At 33.4% G+C, this 16,455-nt stretch overlaps 1 protein-coding gene across 2 annotated transcripts; it reads left to right on the top strand.

The window, feature by feature from the left end:
- Nucleotides 1-3,930: 3,930 nt before the first annotated feature.
- On the top strand, nucleotides 3,931-15,466 carry LOC139524701 (uncharacterized). 2 transcript variants are annotated; one of them, XM_071319711.1, is made up of 8 exons: nucleotides 3,931-4,108; nucleotides 4,304-4,417; nucleotides 6,088-6,259; nucleotides 9,675-9,831; nucleotides 11,062-11,129; nucleotides 12,252-12,324; nucleotides 14,276-14,431; nucleotides 15,264-15,466. In XM_071319711.1, exons 1-8 carry the CDS (start codon nucleotides 4,041-4,043, stop codon nucleotides 15,347-15,349), a joined length of 894 nt encoding a protein of 297 aa, XP_071175812.1. In that variant the 5' UTR covers nucleotides 3,931-4,040; the 3' UTR covers nucleotides 15,350-15,466. The 2 variants fall into 2 exon arrangements, with proteins under 2 accessions (XP_071175812.1, XP_071175813.1); XM_071319712.1 differs by lacking the exons at nucleotides 3,931-4,108; nucleotides 4,304-4,417 and adding an exon at nucleotides 5,275-5,454.
- The last annotated feature ends 989 nt before the right edge of the window (nucleotides 15,467-16,455 follow it).

A 16,455-nucleotide genomic window follows, 5' to 3' on the forward strand; every position in this document is an offset into this window, starting at 1 on the left:
TCACTTTGAAATACCTCGTACGAGAGTTAGTTCATCATTTGGGGGACTGTATCTCAAATGGTGGTATGGATCTACATGAAAAAGCGGCCATTATGTTTCCGCCACATGGTGATGATCATTATTATTGAAGTGACTAGTCGATTACAAAAAAAAAGCAGAGCATTACCTGATTTGAAACAAACATAACTAAGGGAATTGTCTTTTTGAACCGTTAACCATTTAAGCAAATGGAATTATTGTCAAGTTATTGTTCGCAAGAAAAGGGGGAAGTCCACTCCCTTCTAAAATGCGTCGATATGAGAGCAACATGACGTGAATTTGAATTCGTTTTTCTTTCATGATGTGTATATCAATAACTATAAACTTTATTTCGAGTTATCTTACTGCCAGAATGTTATATTTAATAAAAATATTCTACTTGTCGAGTACAACGTGCTTACCGAATTTATGGTATCGAAAAAGAGGCTTTACTAAGGGAGGTAAGTTCTGAAGTTAAATACTGGTTTACGTACAAAAAAAAATACTGGTTACTTGTTATATATGGAATCTGGCAAACTCGGACCAGGATGACACGGACCCTGATTCTTGAAAAACAAGTTGCACCAATTTTAAAGACATCTGGGACCAGTTTGAAACGATTGACTGACCAAATAGTGGCTCATTGGCGAATCCATTTTTTTTGGGGGGGGGGGGGGGGGGGGGGGTCCGGGGGTTGAAACCCCCATTTTTGGCCGACCAATGCATTTGAATGGGGACATATAGTTGGAACACCCCCCTTTTTGTCCTGGGTTGGGACCCCCCTTTTAAAATGGCTGAATCCGCCCCTTTGGCTCTTCATGCATTACATTCTATTTTTTTTTCTTTTGTCTGGGACAATAATACTATATAGTCCCAGGTTTTGTCTAGATTTTTTTTTATATGATTTTTTTTTATATTTTAATCAGTAGTGATATACGATATAGTGCCGATATACGGTGTGCATTATAGGCGTTACGTTTAGTATTGACCCAAGCTCCATTTGATTGTCGAATTTTTGTTAAAGCCCGTTTCCGAGTGCAGGATTTACTCGCTGTGTTAAAGACACATCAATGGTGGTCTAGCTTTGCCTATTTTATGCTTTTGGTCGGGTTGTAGTCCGCCGCCGCGCATGTCAGTTATTCCAATGATAAACTATCAACTATTCCATCAGCTTGAACGACAGTTCAAGTTCTTTGATACAATTAAATCAAATTTCAGAACGAAGCCAAGTTGCACGGTATGTACCAAGTCAATGAAGCATACATGGGTAATTCAATCGTAAAAGTTTGCTTGCCGTACATGCCTTTAAAACCTTTGTCGAAGAGACATTAGCTTCAAAACACAAAACACGTATGATTTTTTTAATCATTAATCAGTGAAAGTGAAATAATGAAATAATAATTCGCTTTCGTCAGCTAGTTTAGTTCAATTTTGTAAAAATGAACTAAGAAACATCGCTGATGAATTATTCGCTTGCATGCAAGAATATAATTCGACCTCGTTTAATCCGTATTCATGTGACCATGGATTTAACCCATTAGCTGGAGATTGGTTACGCATGTATAAGTCGTGTTCATCTATTAAAAGGAATAGAATGTCAACAATGAAAGTAACATAAAAGAGAACCATTTCGTTTACTAATACGACCCACAAAGAATCATTCTCTCAGTAAAAATAATAATAATTTTTTTAATTTATTACATGGAATGAAACAGACCTAGAAATAAAACAGATCTAATAAGATCCGATTGCACGAGGTCGTTATATATTAATGTTTATGTGTGTATCGGGTCATTGGACTGTCGGCTATCTTCGGAGGTTATCTCGATGGTTAATGAAATAACGTGGCTCGAGAACACAGTTGTTTCGTAGTGCATTTCTTTTAGACAATAAATTCAAATTAAAAAAAATCGCACCTGCTTCATCTCAAAAAGATTTTTACAGAGAAGTGTACTACTATAGTGAGTGGGACAAATAATATAAAAATTATAGAAACTTCTACCAGCTCTAACTCAAAATATTGACAATTCTGTGTTAAGGGGGTCTAAAATTCAGTTTGACAGCTTCAGAATCCTTCAGATGTAATAAAATTTGACCTTTTTGAACTACTTAACATAAAGATTCATTACCCATGCACATTTTTAAAAATGTAATTTCACCCCCTACTTAATATTTCATGCATTAAATATCAAGAAATGAATTGGGAATGTGTATCAAATTAAAAATGCAAGTTATACACTGTTCACACTAGGAACTCTATTCGTAGAGGACGCAACTGTGGCCTTGGACCACGTCTAGACCAAAATACACACCACAATCTGATATATTTTATTGAGTCCATGCCTTTTTAATTGTTTTTCGGACTTATTGTAATTTGGATATATGCTTAAACATGTATTTATGTTTTGTATATTATGATTTATTTGTTTGTAATTTATATGCCTATAAGGGCCCTTTGATTAGGAAATAAACATATTTGATTTGATTTGATATATCAAGTTCAGTTTAGTATGTTATAAATAAAATATGAGAATTCAGTGGAGTCAAATCGGTCACGTGAACATGAACTTGACAGCTAATGCCTCTTTTTTAAAGTAGAACGAAAAAAAACCATTAAACATAGAAAAATGTCAATCGTTATGGAAAGAGAAAATTATAACACCCTATAGCGGAAGGTATATTGTCTTCACCTTGTCCGTCCGGGTGCTTGTGTATTTTCAATATTGTCATGGTAAAAAAAATGTCGTCTTTGAAACTGTCCAATACTTTTGTCTTTTACTTGAGGTACAACTAAAGACTCAGTCATTTCCTACAATTCTAAAGAAAAGTAGACAGAAGAAAGTATATTTGCTAAATCTTCGAAATGCGATGGATATTCGCGCCGGTATGCCTCCTACCAGGATCGCGGATCGACTGGACATTTTAGCACCATCAATAGTGAACACATTTTGTATGGTGCCATAATTATAACTCATTATACGAATATTCTTTAATGCTTAAGAAATGATTTATATATAGTACAAAACCTTTAACTGATACAATTTACAAACGCTCACTATTCCCTACCCCGACATGAAGTTTATATTGAATCATTGAATCTATGATCTTAAAAAGTTAAACATGCTATATATGAAAACAAAAGAAGATATGGTATGATTTCAAATTAACGTGACAACTCTCCACAAGAGACCAAAATGACACACAAATTAACAACTATAGGTCACCGTACGGCCTTCAACAGTGAGCAAAGCCCATACCGCAAGTCAGCTATAAAAGGCCCCGAAATGACAATGTAAAACAATTCAAACGAAAAAATTAACGGCCGTATTTATGTACAAAAAAAAAAAGACAAAAAAGTATATATATAATATTTCCATCTAAAACGATGTCTATGAGTGGTATGTCATTTTCGACTAAAATTTACAACCTGTGATCGAAGCATGGACACACGTGAAAATCATCTGTGTTTCAATCTGATTGTTCTATTTTAGAATCATTGTGCTTCAGCAAAATTTACTGTATAATTCTCACGCTAACACGAATTCCAAAACTCTATAAAGCTCATTTATTTATCACCGGATATTTAATATAAAATATACTACAATGTGAATATAATCCACTGAAACGGTATATAATAATACCATTCTTTGGCAATTGATAACGAAAAATTCGATATGAAAGAACTGTCTTTTGAAGCATTGAAATTTTCTCAAGAAAATATCGACATATGGATGACGGACGTCAAAACGAAATAAATTTCCAATGTTATAATTAAACAATAATCCTTGGAATCCTAAATATAGACAACATACTTTAAAAGAATTGATAAACTATTCTTATTATCACGCTTTGGGTATTATGCGATGCGCAAAAACGTCTTCAGTATTATGGATTAAGCATTGTGACGTAACAGATCGTTTGTCATTGGTTACAGAAATGATTGACAGTAATAGAAGGACGTTTGATACTGTTTTGTAATATGTGATCGTACTATAACATGTAGAAAATGTGAACCAGATAAGATGCTAGAACGCGACCATCAAGTGAAATTAAAGCGGCCAAATGTATACCCTTATGCAAGACATAAATGGTAGGATTTTTCTTATTTACATAAGAACCCAAAAGACATAAAAAAAAAACAACGAAAAAACGAAAAAAGTTGTAAGAGTTTAATAGTTGTAAGAGTTTAATAAAGAATCGGAAAATAAAGTTTACTGAAATTAGTCGTGATATTTTGTTTGCGCGTATGCTCTATAAGTTTTTATCAAATTTTCTTATTAAACAGGGTAAACGATTTAATTGCGAAAGTACAAGCTAAAAAGAAAGAAGCAGTATGCAAGGAAGGACAAAAAGACAGAAAGAACAGACTGCCTTTCATCACTGGAGAACACACAGCCAAGTAAGCATATTTTTAATATTCTTAAATGCAAACTTTTTTTCCCAAACGCTTCTAAACAACTAATTATTGCTGATCCTGCAGGATAGTCTATATTAATTATTTTATTATTTTATTTGGGGGGGAGGGTACTCGGGGTTCAGCTACAATCAGTAGTAAAAGAAATGAAATAATGCGTCAAGTTTTTTGGTCAGTTTATCTTTTTTTGTCTTGATTGTGTTGTGGCTGTTAAATTGTTGTTGTGTTTTTTTTTAATTGTTTGTATTAATTATTATTGAAATATTGGTGTTTTTTTTAATAGCTTCTTCAAAACAAGCTGGCCCAGATAACAGTTCATATAATATTGTAAAGTCTTTGATGAAATAAGCAAGATTCGTTTTTACATTATATAACATAGTTCAACAATTATACTAAAAAGTCTTTTTCCAATAAGCTTTTCACCTAAACTATACCGAGATAACAGCAACGTGAAATCGGTTTGTAATTCTTTCCCTAATACAATGCAATTTATCTACACATGAAAATCAATAATATCTAACAATAGAGTTATGTTCGGGTCATAATTTTACAGAAGTCTTTAAATTGATAGTTTCTTTAAATTAAACTTCCTTTCTTCATTTAGTGAATATCAAAACTAAAGTGGCAAAAGGTGACCTTTGTCAAAGGCGAGCATTGAAATTTGAGTTGCAACAATATTTATACAAACCCCATTGTGGTTTTACTTACAAAACTACACAATATGTATTATTTCGACAGCATTTTATTACAAGCAGCGGTTCAATAAGTTAAATCAATAAATTAGTTGATAAAATTTTATTTTAATTCCACACGTAACAACCAGACTCGCTCCATATCAATAAACGATATCACGTATCAAGGAACGCAGTGAAAATATTGTGATCATTCAGGACGATAAGTCGGAACTTAAAAATGTTGGGAAATAAATATTAAAGAATGGCGTGTGTTCACCCTCCCACGAGGAGGAATAAGATCCATGCCATTCCAGTTTTTAGAAGGAGTCATACCATTGGACAAGACTGGTAAGGAATACATGAAAAAATACTCAATTAAAATTTTGTACAGTTGACATTTGTGCAGTTTCTTTTACTTAGTAACTGTTTTTTTTTCATTATCTTCATTCTTGTTTGTTTTGTTTGTCTAAAATGTATTCTTTTTCCTTTTAAAACTATCTTTTTTAGTATTACTTTTTTTGTGTGCTGATGTTTTATTTTCGTTTCGAATAGTAGAGGGGTATTATGTTTTTGAACTTTCAAAACATAAAAGAAACTTGCAAATTATTAAACACAATCTGATACCCGTTTCAGGCTAATCGGGTGAGCAATTACCAATATTTGGCATCCGTGTTCACATTTTATAAAAATCCATCGGTTTGTCTGAAACCACAGAATGAATTTGAACCTAATTTGTTTGAGTGTTCATAGTTATGTTTATTGATAAGTTAAATTGACATGTTAATTGTTTTCATCAAATAATTTTAAAAATAAAAGCATTGAAACAGAAAGAATATGCAATTTTATATATTTTCTGATTTCGATACACATTTTTTTTACATGATAAGACCGTAACCGAAGTTTTATTATAATAAGAACATTGAAAGGTTCTAAATTGACTAATTATATATATCTTTATATATGTATATTGTATGGTTTCAGGAACAGATATCCAAGTTCGAAGTGGCAAACAGAAAACCAGGTTCGATACAAAGTACTCGACTTCTCCCGTACCCCTCGAGACAGTCCGCCGTTCCTTGTAACCACTTTAGATGACAGATATCATAATCCACATTCCAAACAGATATTTCACATCAAAAGAATTAACAATAAGGTGAGAGATCCTTCAGTGTTCAAGTTGACAACATTATTTACTTGGTACCGTTTCAAAAAACGAATCAAAGACATTTGCGCATATGCATACGTCAATAAACGAACGTACAGTTTAGACTTGCATGTATGATTTGATAAACAAAAAGGTTTTAATTTGCCCGGCTTATTGTAAAACACGTTGGAATATACAAGAGATTCTCCCTAAAAGACCAGTGACAAATAGTTCAGCCTTCTTACAGAAATATTATAATGCTATATAAAGTCAATTAGACCGAAACACTATCATCAATAGAAGAAAGAAGTAAAATCACAAAAATACTCCGAGGAAAATTCAATCGGAAAGTCCCTAATCACATGGTAAAATCAAATGACAAAACACATCAAACGAATGGACGACAACTGTCATATTCCTGGATTAGTACAGGCATCAATAGGAGAACGCGTTTTATTTTACTTCTCTATGAAATTGTCAGCAGGGGCATAAAGAAAACAAACAATAACAATAATTGATTTACTGAAAGCACTAATTTGTAGTTTCTCTTGACGGTCATTTTTTATTGGTGGAAAACACGGAGAGAACCACCGATCTTTGGAAGGAAAACTGACAATCTTAGTCAATTAGAATTAAACATTGAAATTAATTAAAGTTGCTTAGTGATACTGAATTTTGCGGAAAATAGTTCGACGTTCAACCAAACAATGTGTTATAAACTTTATTTCAAGTCAATATCATTATATTATATACCATTGATGGTTAAATGGTTTTGATAAAACTTTCACCTAAAAGTTTGTCAGAAACATATGTCTATTGACAATAAGTAAGAATATTATACCATTCGAAACTTTATGAATACCTCGTCAATTCTAAATTGTTCCACTAGCAAACATTATGGCGGCACCAATACAAAAACTTTACAAATAAGATAATGATTTAGACAGACATTTTGCATTTCCTTTTTTTCTTATACGTTGTATATACTTAAGTACAGTATAATGAAAGTAAAATTGCTAGTGCATTGTTGCTGTTTTGAAAGGAGACCCACTTTAATAACACATTAATAACTTTTAATATAAGTTTGTCAAGATTATGATTTCTAAAATGCCTTATTAAAGTGGATATCACCCTTTGAAGAAGTTTAATCCAGAAAATAATGTTTGTTTTACTCAATACGTGGCCTTTTAATGGAATTGTACAATTGAATTTTGAACAATCTCTCAAAGATCAATCAGTCCAACTTAGATAAACACAAAATCAGAGTACCAATGTAGTTTAGTGTGGTTATCATATGTTATATAAACACAAAAATCACAGTACAAATAAAGTTTATTGTCCTTATCAAATGTTAGAAAATCAAATTTAACAAAGTAAATAGTACAGAATGCTCATACAATCTATTAAGATTTTTATATTTAACAAGTGCTATGTTTCCTTCTTTAACAATTTATATCACCACATATATACTGTCATCTTCACTAGACAAGGGAAACGATCTGGTCCTCTCCACCCTTGTCAGATCAAGCCAACATTTGTGATTACAGTAAAGAAGAGGGGACTGGATCGCAACTCTTGGCTAGCGAATATGATGCATTGTTCGATACCCTTACTGGTAGAAGTTTTATTGCAGAGGGTATATAATCCATACAGCAGTCGATGAACTTGACGTTCAAAAACCTATCAATCACATATTTGGAGTTATGACGATATATAAAACACGACCACTTGGCTCTATCACAGAAAATCGTTTGTCTGAACTTCATCTGGGATCATAACACATTACAAATTGATGGTCTTCTTTCAGGTCCAACACGTTCTTTAAAGTTGGCATTATAGTTATACTTCTTCGTGAAGCACATGTCAATTGCTATTCTGAAAAAAGAATACGTCCGTGTTGACATTTCTTAATGTAGACTTTTGCAAGTCTATGTTAAAATTCTGTCTTAGTGTGTCTGTCTAGTATACATAAAATCAGAAGATGTGGTGTGATATGGTCTACGATGGAGAGTTGTCTCATTGGTAATCCACTAAAATTGGTTGAATAAATAGCTGATGGGTCCATCCATTCCTCACCAGAATGTACTTTTATGCTCTATATGTACATGTTTTAAAATAATGTGTAAATATTCAGATCTCTATATATACGTGACTGAGTACTGCATCGGCGTGGACTCACTTTTAAAGTATATTGTCAAATGTAAAATCATAGGAACGATGTAATTTTTGCTATATTGATGATGGTAATTTTGTGCATGGACGTTTTTCCATATATATGTCCGAATTTTTTGTTATGATTTTATTATTGCAGAAACTGAGAGGGGATATGTTTCGCAAAATAAAAACTCTCATAACAGACATTATTTTGATAGCATTATGTGTATGCAGATCAATATCGCATTTGTGTCCATTCTCTGGTAATCCCAATTATTATTCCAGGCAAAGTTTTTGAATCGTCTCTACTCCAATATTATTTGACACGAACTGGTTTGTCACATTCATTGTCGGATCTTTATACACAATATAGAAATATAGATATGCTAGTTTCTTACTTTTATAATGCATTAATTTCTGAAGGACATTCCTTTACAACACATAATACTAATTGACAGACCGAAGATTGATTATGAATTACGTCAGAAGAAATTTGATATGAAAATTAAATTAGTAAAGAGCGAGTAATTCTTTACATTAAGTTTTGACTATTGAAAAGTTCTGATTGAACACCTTCAGATAAAAATGGTAGTTTATCGTATATCAGTCGAACTCTGTCGGGGGACCGTGAAATACAGGGGAACTGGGGCAGCTATCTGAGTTAAATGGTAAACTGCATTTTATCGTGTAGGTTTCATATTTTCGGATGAATTGTTAGGTTTGGGGTCTTAATTTAGAAGAAAGTGGTACTATGTAACATTTAAATTAAGATAGAATTCAAGACCATTGTAGCATATGACCTCTAATGTGACCCAATTCCAAATGCAGGCAATGAGGTTAAATATATTAAAGTGCGACGGGACTAGCTCTGATTACTATACATATCATAATGAAGTGACTTAATATAAAAATTGTTATTTATGTGTGAAATTGATTATTGTATGTGAATTAGCAAAATAGACGATTCCTACTCTAAGTAAGTTTTTTCTTTTTTTCTTTCTCGATATTAAATTGAGTGAATTAAAAACTTAACGAGTGTTATATATATTAATGTACTGATTATGCCTATAATGGGTCCTCTATTGGAAATACAATTTATCTTATCTTATCTTATATAAGGCTATTACCAGGAACTTTTTGGTGTATCTGTTGATCTCAGCACCTTCGGTCTTGTGTGGAAATTACCATATAATCCATGTTAAACTATGGAAAGAACCACGTTGTTGCTTAAACTTATACCTAATTAACAATTATGTTTGATGTTTTTCAGCCTGTGTGCAGTGTTAATACATGGAGTAACTATCCAAATGAAATGGAAAAGAAGACACAAAATAAAACTATTTATAATTCATCTTTTGAACAACGAACTCCAGATGTCAGAGTCTTGATCAAAAATCAAGATAAACATGTTTTAGCACAAGGAATCGGTAAGGTATTTTGAATTGAAGTTAACTCACAAACTACAAGGTTAAATTCTCCGAAATGTCATTTTCCTGCTAAAAAAAAACCCAAACTTACTCTATGAGCGATTTCAAATTGATTGGCTATGCTCTTCCTCGACTACAGAATTCATTGGATTAATTTTACGTTTTCTGTTGATTGCTTAAGAAACAGTTGAATATTCTCAAAAGATTTTGGATTGTCATTGATTTAGCTAGATCAGACTGTTGCCCTCTAAGCTTGTCGGCACTATTTGTATTGGCTTTAGTTGGGTAGATGTTCTTGAATTTGAGAATGGAAATGGGGAATTTGTCAAAGAGACTACCAGCAACCCGACAAAGAGCAGATAGCAGCAAATAGATACATGTTTATCATTACTTAGGTTTATAAGAAGTCCAGGTAGATCATACCTATATGTGTCACAGCATATTATCTTCTTCTGTAGTACCTTGTTAGGACGTTACAAACTATTCAAACTATAGTATAGGAGAAAGTTGAGTCACGTATACATGTCAGTAAAGCTGGTTTTTATTATTTTATCAATTTTATGACATAATTTTACATATTATCAGTTTATTGGAAAGTGATATCTGCCATATTTTAATATAATGGCAAGCGTTAAGTGATTTTAGGTGTTAATATATTTTTTATATTGATTGAAATAACAAAGTATTGTGTCTTTTTGTATCAATATCTTAAATTAATTTTTCGTGTCATGCAAACACTAGAATTATGTCGCTATGTTCATATCAATTTGAGCAAATATTTTATCGCTGTACACATTGTTTTCAATGGTTACATTGTTTAAATTGCGTTCAAAGTAATTGATTTTGTTAAATAATTTATTTTGTAAAACACTTCAACGAAAGTTTTCGTCTGTGCTTTTGTCCTTTTCAAGCTATACCTACTAAACAAATTGATTTTCAGGAATTCCTTTTAATAGATAAAGGATCTTGTTTGGAAACTTTTAGAATTCTTGAATATACTGAAGAAATAATCATTCCTCCTCCTCTTCTTTGTTAAACTGTAGTTTTTGATCGTTCTCCTTTCAAGTTAAATGTCGCTTTCTATTTTAGTTCCTTTTGATCAACCTGAAAACAAGTACGATGTGAAGGAAGAAATGTTAATTCTTCTCTATCTTTCTCTCTCTCGCTCAGTTATTTGTGATAGTGTGGTGTAGTATTCGCTCACTCTCTAAATGTCGCTTTCTATTTTAGTTCCATTTGATCAACCCGAAGACAAGTACGACGTGAAGGAAGAAATGTTTCTACCCATCTGTGATACCGTATGTATTCCAACAAATGAATTGTTTCGAAATCTGAAAACGGGCCTTACACAGACAAATTTAATTCACATCACTTTCACGTGAATTTAAATTCATGTGAATCTCATGCACGTGAATTTCACATGAATGTCACCTAAAACGAGCGTATACGTGAATCTCGCGTGAAATCAGTTAATGCGGGTTTACATTAATCTCATGTGAAACTCACGTGAATTTCACGTGAAATTCACATGATTTTTGTTCACATGAACTTCACATAAAGTTTTAAAATGAAGAAATTCAAACAACATCTGAATTTTCAAATTTAATTAAAATCATGAAAAATATAATTTTTTATTAAAAAGTCACGTGAAATTCATGTGAAATATTTCATGTGAGAATCATGTGAATCTCAATTCACGTGAATTTTTTACATGAGTTTCATGTATAAGCTCGTTTGAGATGAATGTCATGTGAAATTTTTCAGATAATTTCAAGTGAATTTCATGTAAATTTGACTTGAGCATATTTTGCCTATGTAGTGGTCTAATGTAGTTCAGCAGTTGTATCCACTTAGGTTGTAATTGCGTTCGAACCCCACTTTCGACTCTAATCTTAATTGACATGTCAGTTCCTGACAAAGGTCTGGTTCTCTCCGAACACTCCCGACTTTTCCCGCCAATAAAAACTGACCGTCGCGGGAAAGTGTTGTAAGACCACAATCAATCGGATGAATTAATTTTTTTGTCGGAACCGCATTTTTATCACTATTGTAAATTTTTTGTTTTTATCATTTTTTTTATTTGTTATTCACGAGTAATTTTCAATAAAACCTGTGAGTGGTGGTCTTCCTTCTTACGAGAGAACCGATAAAAGTATTTTTGATAGAATTGTAAAGTTTGCACAACGAATAAAAGCAGCGGTATCTTGTTACTTGCATTCTCAGAGATACGTCAACGCTATAGACCATGCAGGCTATTTTACATCATAAAGTCATTATAAGAAAACTTAAATCATCTGGTGTGGCATATTTTCTACTTTGCTGAACTCCCAAAAAATATTTTAGCAGTTGCATAAATGTCCACATGTTTTGATTGATGATGTTATAACTTGTTGTTATTGAACTTTATATTATATTCGTAGACCAGAATACCATCAGCGCCGAATCCTCACAGGTATTTGCTAAGGAAGAAAAAGATACCAGCTCCACATCAGCGTAAGTAAAATAGTTATATATATATGATAGCATGTGACCTGGAGAAGCTGCCTGTGTCAGTCATGTCTCCCTCTGTACCGATATCAAGGGATATTTTCCACTTGATGTACTCATAATCTCCTCTTTTTTTCATCCCGCTTTTTGGTGGGGATCGTGTTTCTCAGTCTTCAGTTTTCTGTGTATTGTTTTTGTACTGTTGCTAGTCTTTTCAGCGTTTTGTTGTTTTGCCATGTCAGTTTGTTACGACACGTGAGTTCGGATGTCTATTTGGTATCTTGTTTTGCCATGTCAGTTTGTTACGACATGTGAGTTCGGATGTCTCTTTGGTATGTTTTGCCATGTCAGTTTGTTACATGTGAGTTCGGATGTCTCTTTGGTATCTTGTTTTGCCATGTCAGTTTGTTACGACATGTGAGTTCGGATGTCTCTTTGGTATGTTTTGCCATGTCAGTTTGTTACGACATGTGAGTTCGAATGTCTCTTTGGTATACGACATACGAGTTCGAATGTCTCTTTGGTATCTTGTTTTGCCATGTCAGTTTGTTACGACATGTGAGTTCGGATGTCTCTTTGGTATCTTGTTTTGCCATGTCGTTACGACATGTGAGTTCGGATGTCTCTTTGGTATGTTTTGCCATGTCAGTTTGTTACGACATGTGAGTTCGGATGTCTCTTTGGTATCTTGTTTTGCCATGTCAGTTTGTTACGACATGCGAGTTCGGATGTCTCTTTGGTATCTTGTTTTGCCATGTCAGTTTGTTACGACATGCGAGTTCGGATGTCTCTTTGGTATCTTGTTTTGCCATGTCAGCTTGTTACGACATGCGAGTTCGGATGTCTCTTTGGTATCTTGTTTTGCCATGTCGTTACGACATGTGAGTTCGGATGTCACTTTGGTATCTTGTTTTACCATGTCAGTTTGTATCGACATGTGAGTTCGGATGTCTCTTTGGTATCTTGTTTTACCATGTCAGTTTGTTACGACATGCGAGTTCGGATGTCTCTTTGGTATCTTGTTTTGCCATGTCAGTTTGTTACGACATGTGAGTTTGGATGTCTCTTTGGTATGTTTTGCCATGTCAGTTTGTTACATGTGAGTTCGGATGTCTCTTTGATATCTTGTTTTGCCAGGTAAGTTTGTTACGACATGTGAGTTCGGATGTCTATTTGGTATCTTGTTTTGCCATGTCAGTTTGTTACGACATGTGAGTTCGGATGTCTCTTTGGTATCTTGTTTTGCCATGTCAGTTTGTTACGACATGTGAGTTCGGATGTCTATTTGGTATCTTGTACCTCTCTTTTATGACATCCACGAATTCTACTCGTCACTGCATTTTTATTTTTACATATATTGAGGAATACGGTGGCCCTAGTGGAGTTGGAACTGCTATAGGCTTTATTTTTAGTTTTCTGCTCAGTGTTTAAGAACTGTTATAAATGTTTTGGCCATTGCGTTTTTGTCTTCTTCAACTTTTGATTTTTGATTGCCTGAATAGTATTTTTTTAAAGTGAATTCCATTCCCACTCCAGGTTTTGATGGTGTTCCTTAATTTTGTCCATTCTTTCTTTTTCAGTGTTGTGGTTTTTGGACTTCCATTTATTCCTTTGGACATGGTGTTATTCGTCCTAATTCGATATTTTTAGTTTGATTGCCCTGGTATCTTGTCTTTCTTTTCACAGAAACAAAGCAAAGGTAATACCGTATGAGTTGAAGTGAAACCCCCTTGGTATATTTTCCAGTTTTTAAATTAATAAATATCCATTCAATAATAAGATCATCGGTCAGTCTTTAGTTTGAAGCAGGTCATCCGATTCCTTTTACCAAAATTAATACACGACACGTATTCAGTATTAAGTTATTAATGCAAAACAGAACTACTTACCCAGTATCGGTTTATTAATCTGTGTTTTGTATTTTAACACGTTTCTTTAATACTTCGTAATTTTGTAGCCATGGGAATATTTTATCCAGAAAGTCCACAGCCAGATCTACCACCCGAAAGACCACAAACACAATGTGACAAAGTCAGCATCTCCACGCTATGTGGTCAAGAATTTACTAGAAGGAAATATATTCCACAGCCAAGGGGAAATTTTGTACCAGGTGGTAAGTGATAAAGCAATAGTACTTGAAGTGATAGGAACCATATTCACGAACAGTGAATCTACAGAACAGGACAATAAGAATTATCAAAAATAGTGGCTTAACAACTTGTCATTTAAGCCACCAACACACAGCTCCTTTGAAAAAAGTGCCGGGACATAGCGTATTTATAAGTGTTTATATTGAAACAAATTTTAACAAATTGACTTATCAATTGCCAGACCCTTAGAAATATCTAAATGATAATCGTAAGTTAAAAAGAAACGTGCCATTCACACAAAATCAGTACCCTATGTTTATTAATCATAAAAAAATCATAAGTCATTTAATACTCCAAATTTCTGCCTACGAAATACAAACTTTTTATGGTATATCGTTGATAAACAGAACAATAACACCCCATCATATAAATTTTGAAAAGCTGATGCAACTAAAAAGGACCAAAAGTATTTATAGATAAACACTTACACGGAATCAAAGCATTGCATGAGAAAGATGAATTTCTTAATTCGAATTTATTTTACTGAATACATGTTTTCTATAACCGCAAATTAAAGAAAAATAATATTTACCTCAAGGTTTCCTTTTATTATAGATTTATCACTGGTGCGAGTTTACGCACCAACCATTCATCGTTTGTGTGGATTGGTTATTTATTCAATAAAAATTATGGAATTTGAGTTTCTTGAGAAAAAAAAATAGTTTCGGTTCTAGTAATTTTGGTGTTTTTCATGTCGTTTTTAACCATCGAAGTTTACAGTTGCATGCTTGAATGAGTACAAATTGTTTAAAGATGGAGTTTTTTCATAACCCTGAAAGTATTTTGTTTTTTTAGCATTTGATGGTGGTGCACCCCAGATACAGACACAAAAGTTCAATGAAAGGTTTCTACCACTGGTGCGAGTTGGGCCTATTATTTGATGTCATTTGCACTGATTTTTATTAAACTTCTTTTATTTAGATAATTATAGGAACATATTTTTTATTTGTATATCATTGTTATATTTGTTAAATAAATTATCAACAACATATATAAAATTATTTTTTCTGTTTCCGTCCGGATTATGGGCAAGATGAAATCAGTATTAAATCTAAATTGTCCCGATATAATTGTCGCATTACAATACTTATGATTTTAATCTAAAAGACTATATGAGTGGTAATGACTATAGAATTTCATGTTTGGATGCTATTTATGTCTAGCGATATGAATTGATTTTTATAAATTAGCAAACTAAGGAAAAATCCATCCACAAAAATTTAACTGACTATAACAAAATGCTAAAAAATGGGAACAGGCTGCTTCAATATTTGTGAAAACCAAAAAAATGGAACATAAAACTTTTGTAAAAAACGCGGTTTTTTTTATACATAAAATGGATGATAATGATGATATATGGCTATTGGGACATTTATACAGGCATATTCAGGTCAGGTCGGCCGGAACATGCTAATTTATACGTGTGACCGGAGAGCATGAATTTTATTACAAAACTGCTGGTCTCCACCGGGACTCGAACCCGTGGCCTCTGTGTTACAAGGCAGCGTGTTAACCGACCGAGTTAAAGTAGTACTTCCTTAGCTCAACCGCTTAACGGCCCACATTTTCTAAGGGAAGCAATCCCGTCACACTTCCCCTACCTCAAGAGTCATCATACCATTATAACTCTCACACAAACATACCCTAGCTAGAATTACCCTCTAACCAATATGGGTTTTTCAGTTGGGTACCAAAAGCCGAAGAGCATGATTCATCTTACAAAATCATCTTTGTCTCTACCGGGACTCGAACCCGTGGCCTCTGTGTTACAAGGCAGCGGCGCGTTAACCGACTGAGATAAAAAAAAAAAAAAAGTACTACCTTAGCTCAACCGCTTACGGCTGACTAAGTATCTACCACATTTTCAAAGGGAAGCAATCCCGTCACATACGAATACAAACCATATATCATCTTGTTCGACACGCCGAGCCTCTTTAAAGTACTAGTTCACAATTTTTGGTGGAAGAAGACTTCAAGTCTTCTGAAG

This window comes from Mytilus edulis, chromosome 5 (assembly GCF_963676685.1).
Source record: "Mytilus edulis chromosome 5, xbMytEdul2.2, whole genome shotgun sequence".
Classification (NCBI taxonomy): domain Eukaryota; kingdom Metazoa; phylum Mollusca; class Bivalvia; order Mytilida; family Mytilidae; genus Mytilus; species Mytilus edulis.

Excerpts from the sequence above, each read along its gene's own strand:
- LOC139524701 (XM_071319711.1), top strand. The coding sequence starts at position 4,041 with ATGCTAGAACGCGACCATCAAGTGAAATTAAAGCGGCCAAATGTATAC. Across the intron at positions 6,260-9,674 it reads TCAAAAGAATTAACAATAAG|CCTGTGTGCAGTGTTAATAC; the intron begins GTGAGAGATCCT and ends GATGTTTTTCAG. Across the intron at positions 11,130-12,251 it reads TTCTACCCATCTGTGATACC|ACCAGAATACCATCAGCGCC; the intron begins GTATGTATTCCA and ends TTATATTCGTAG.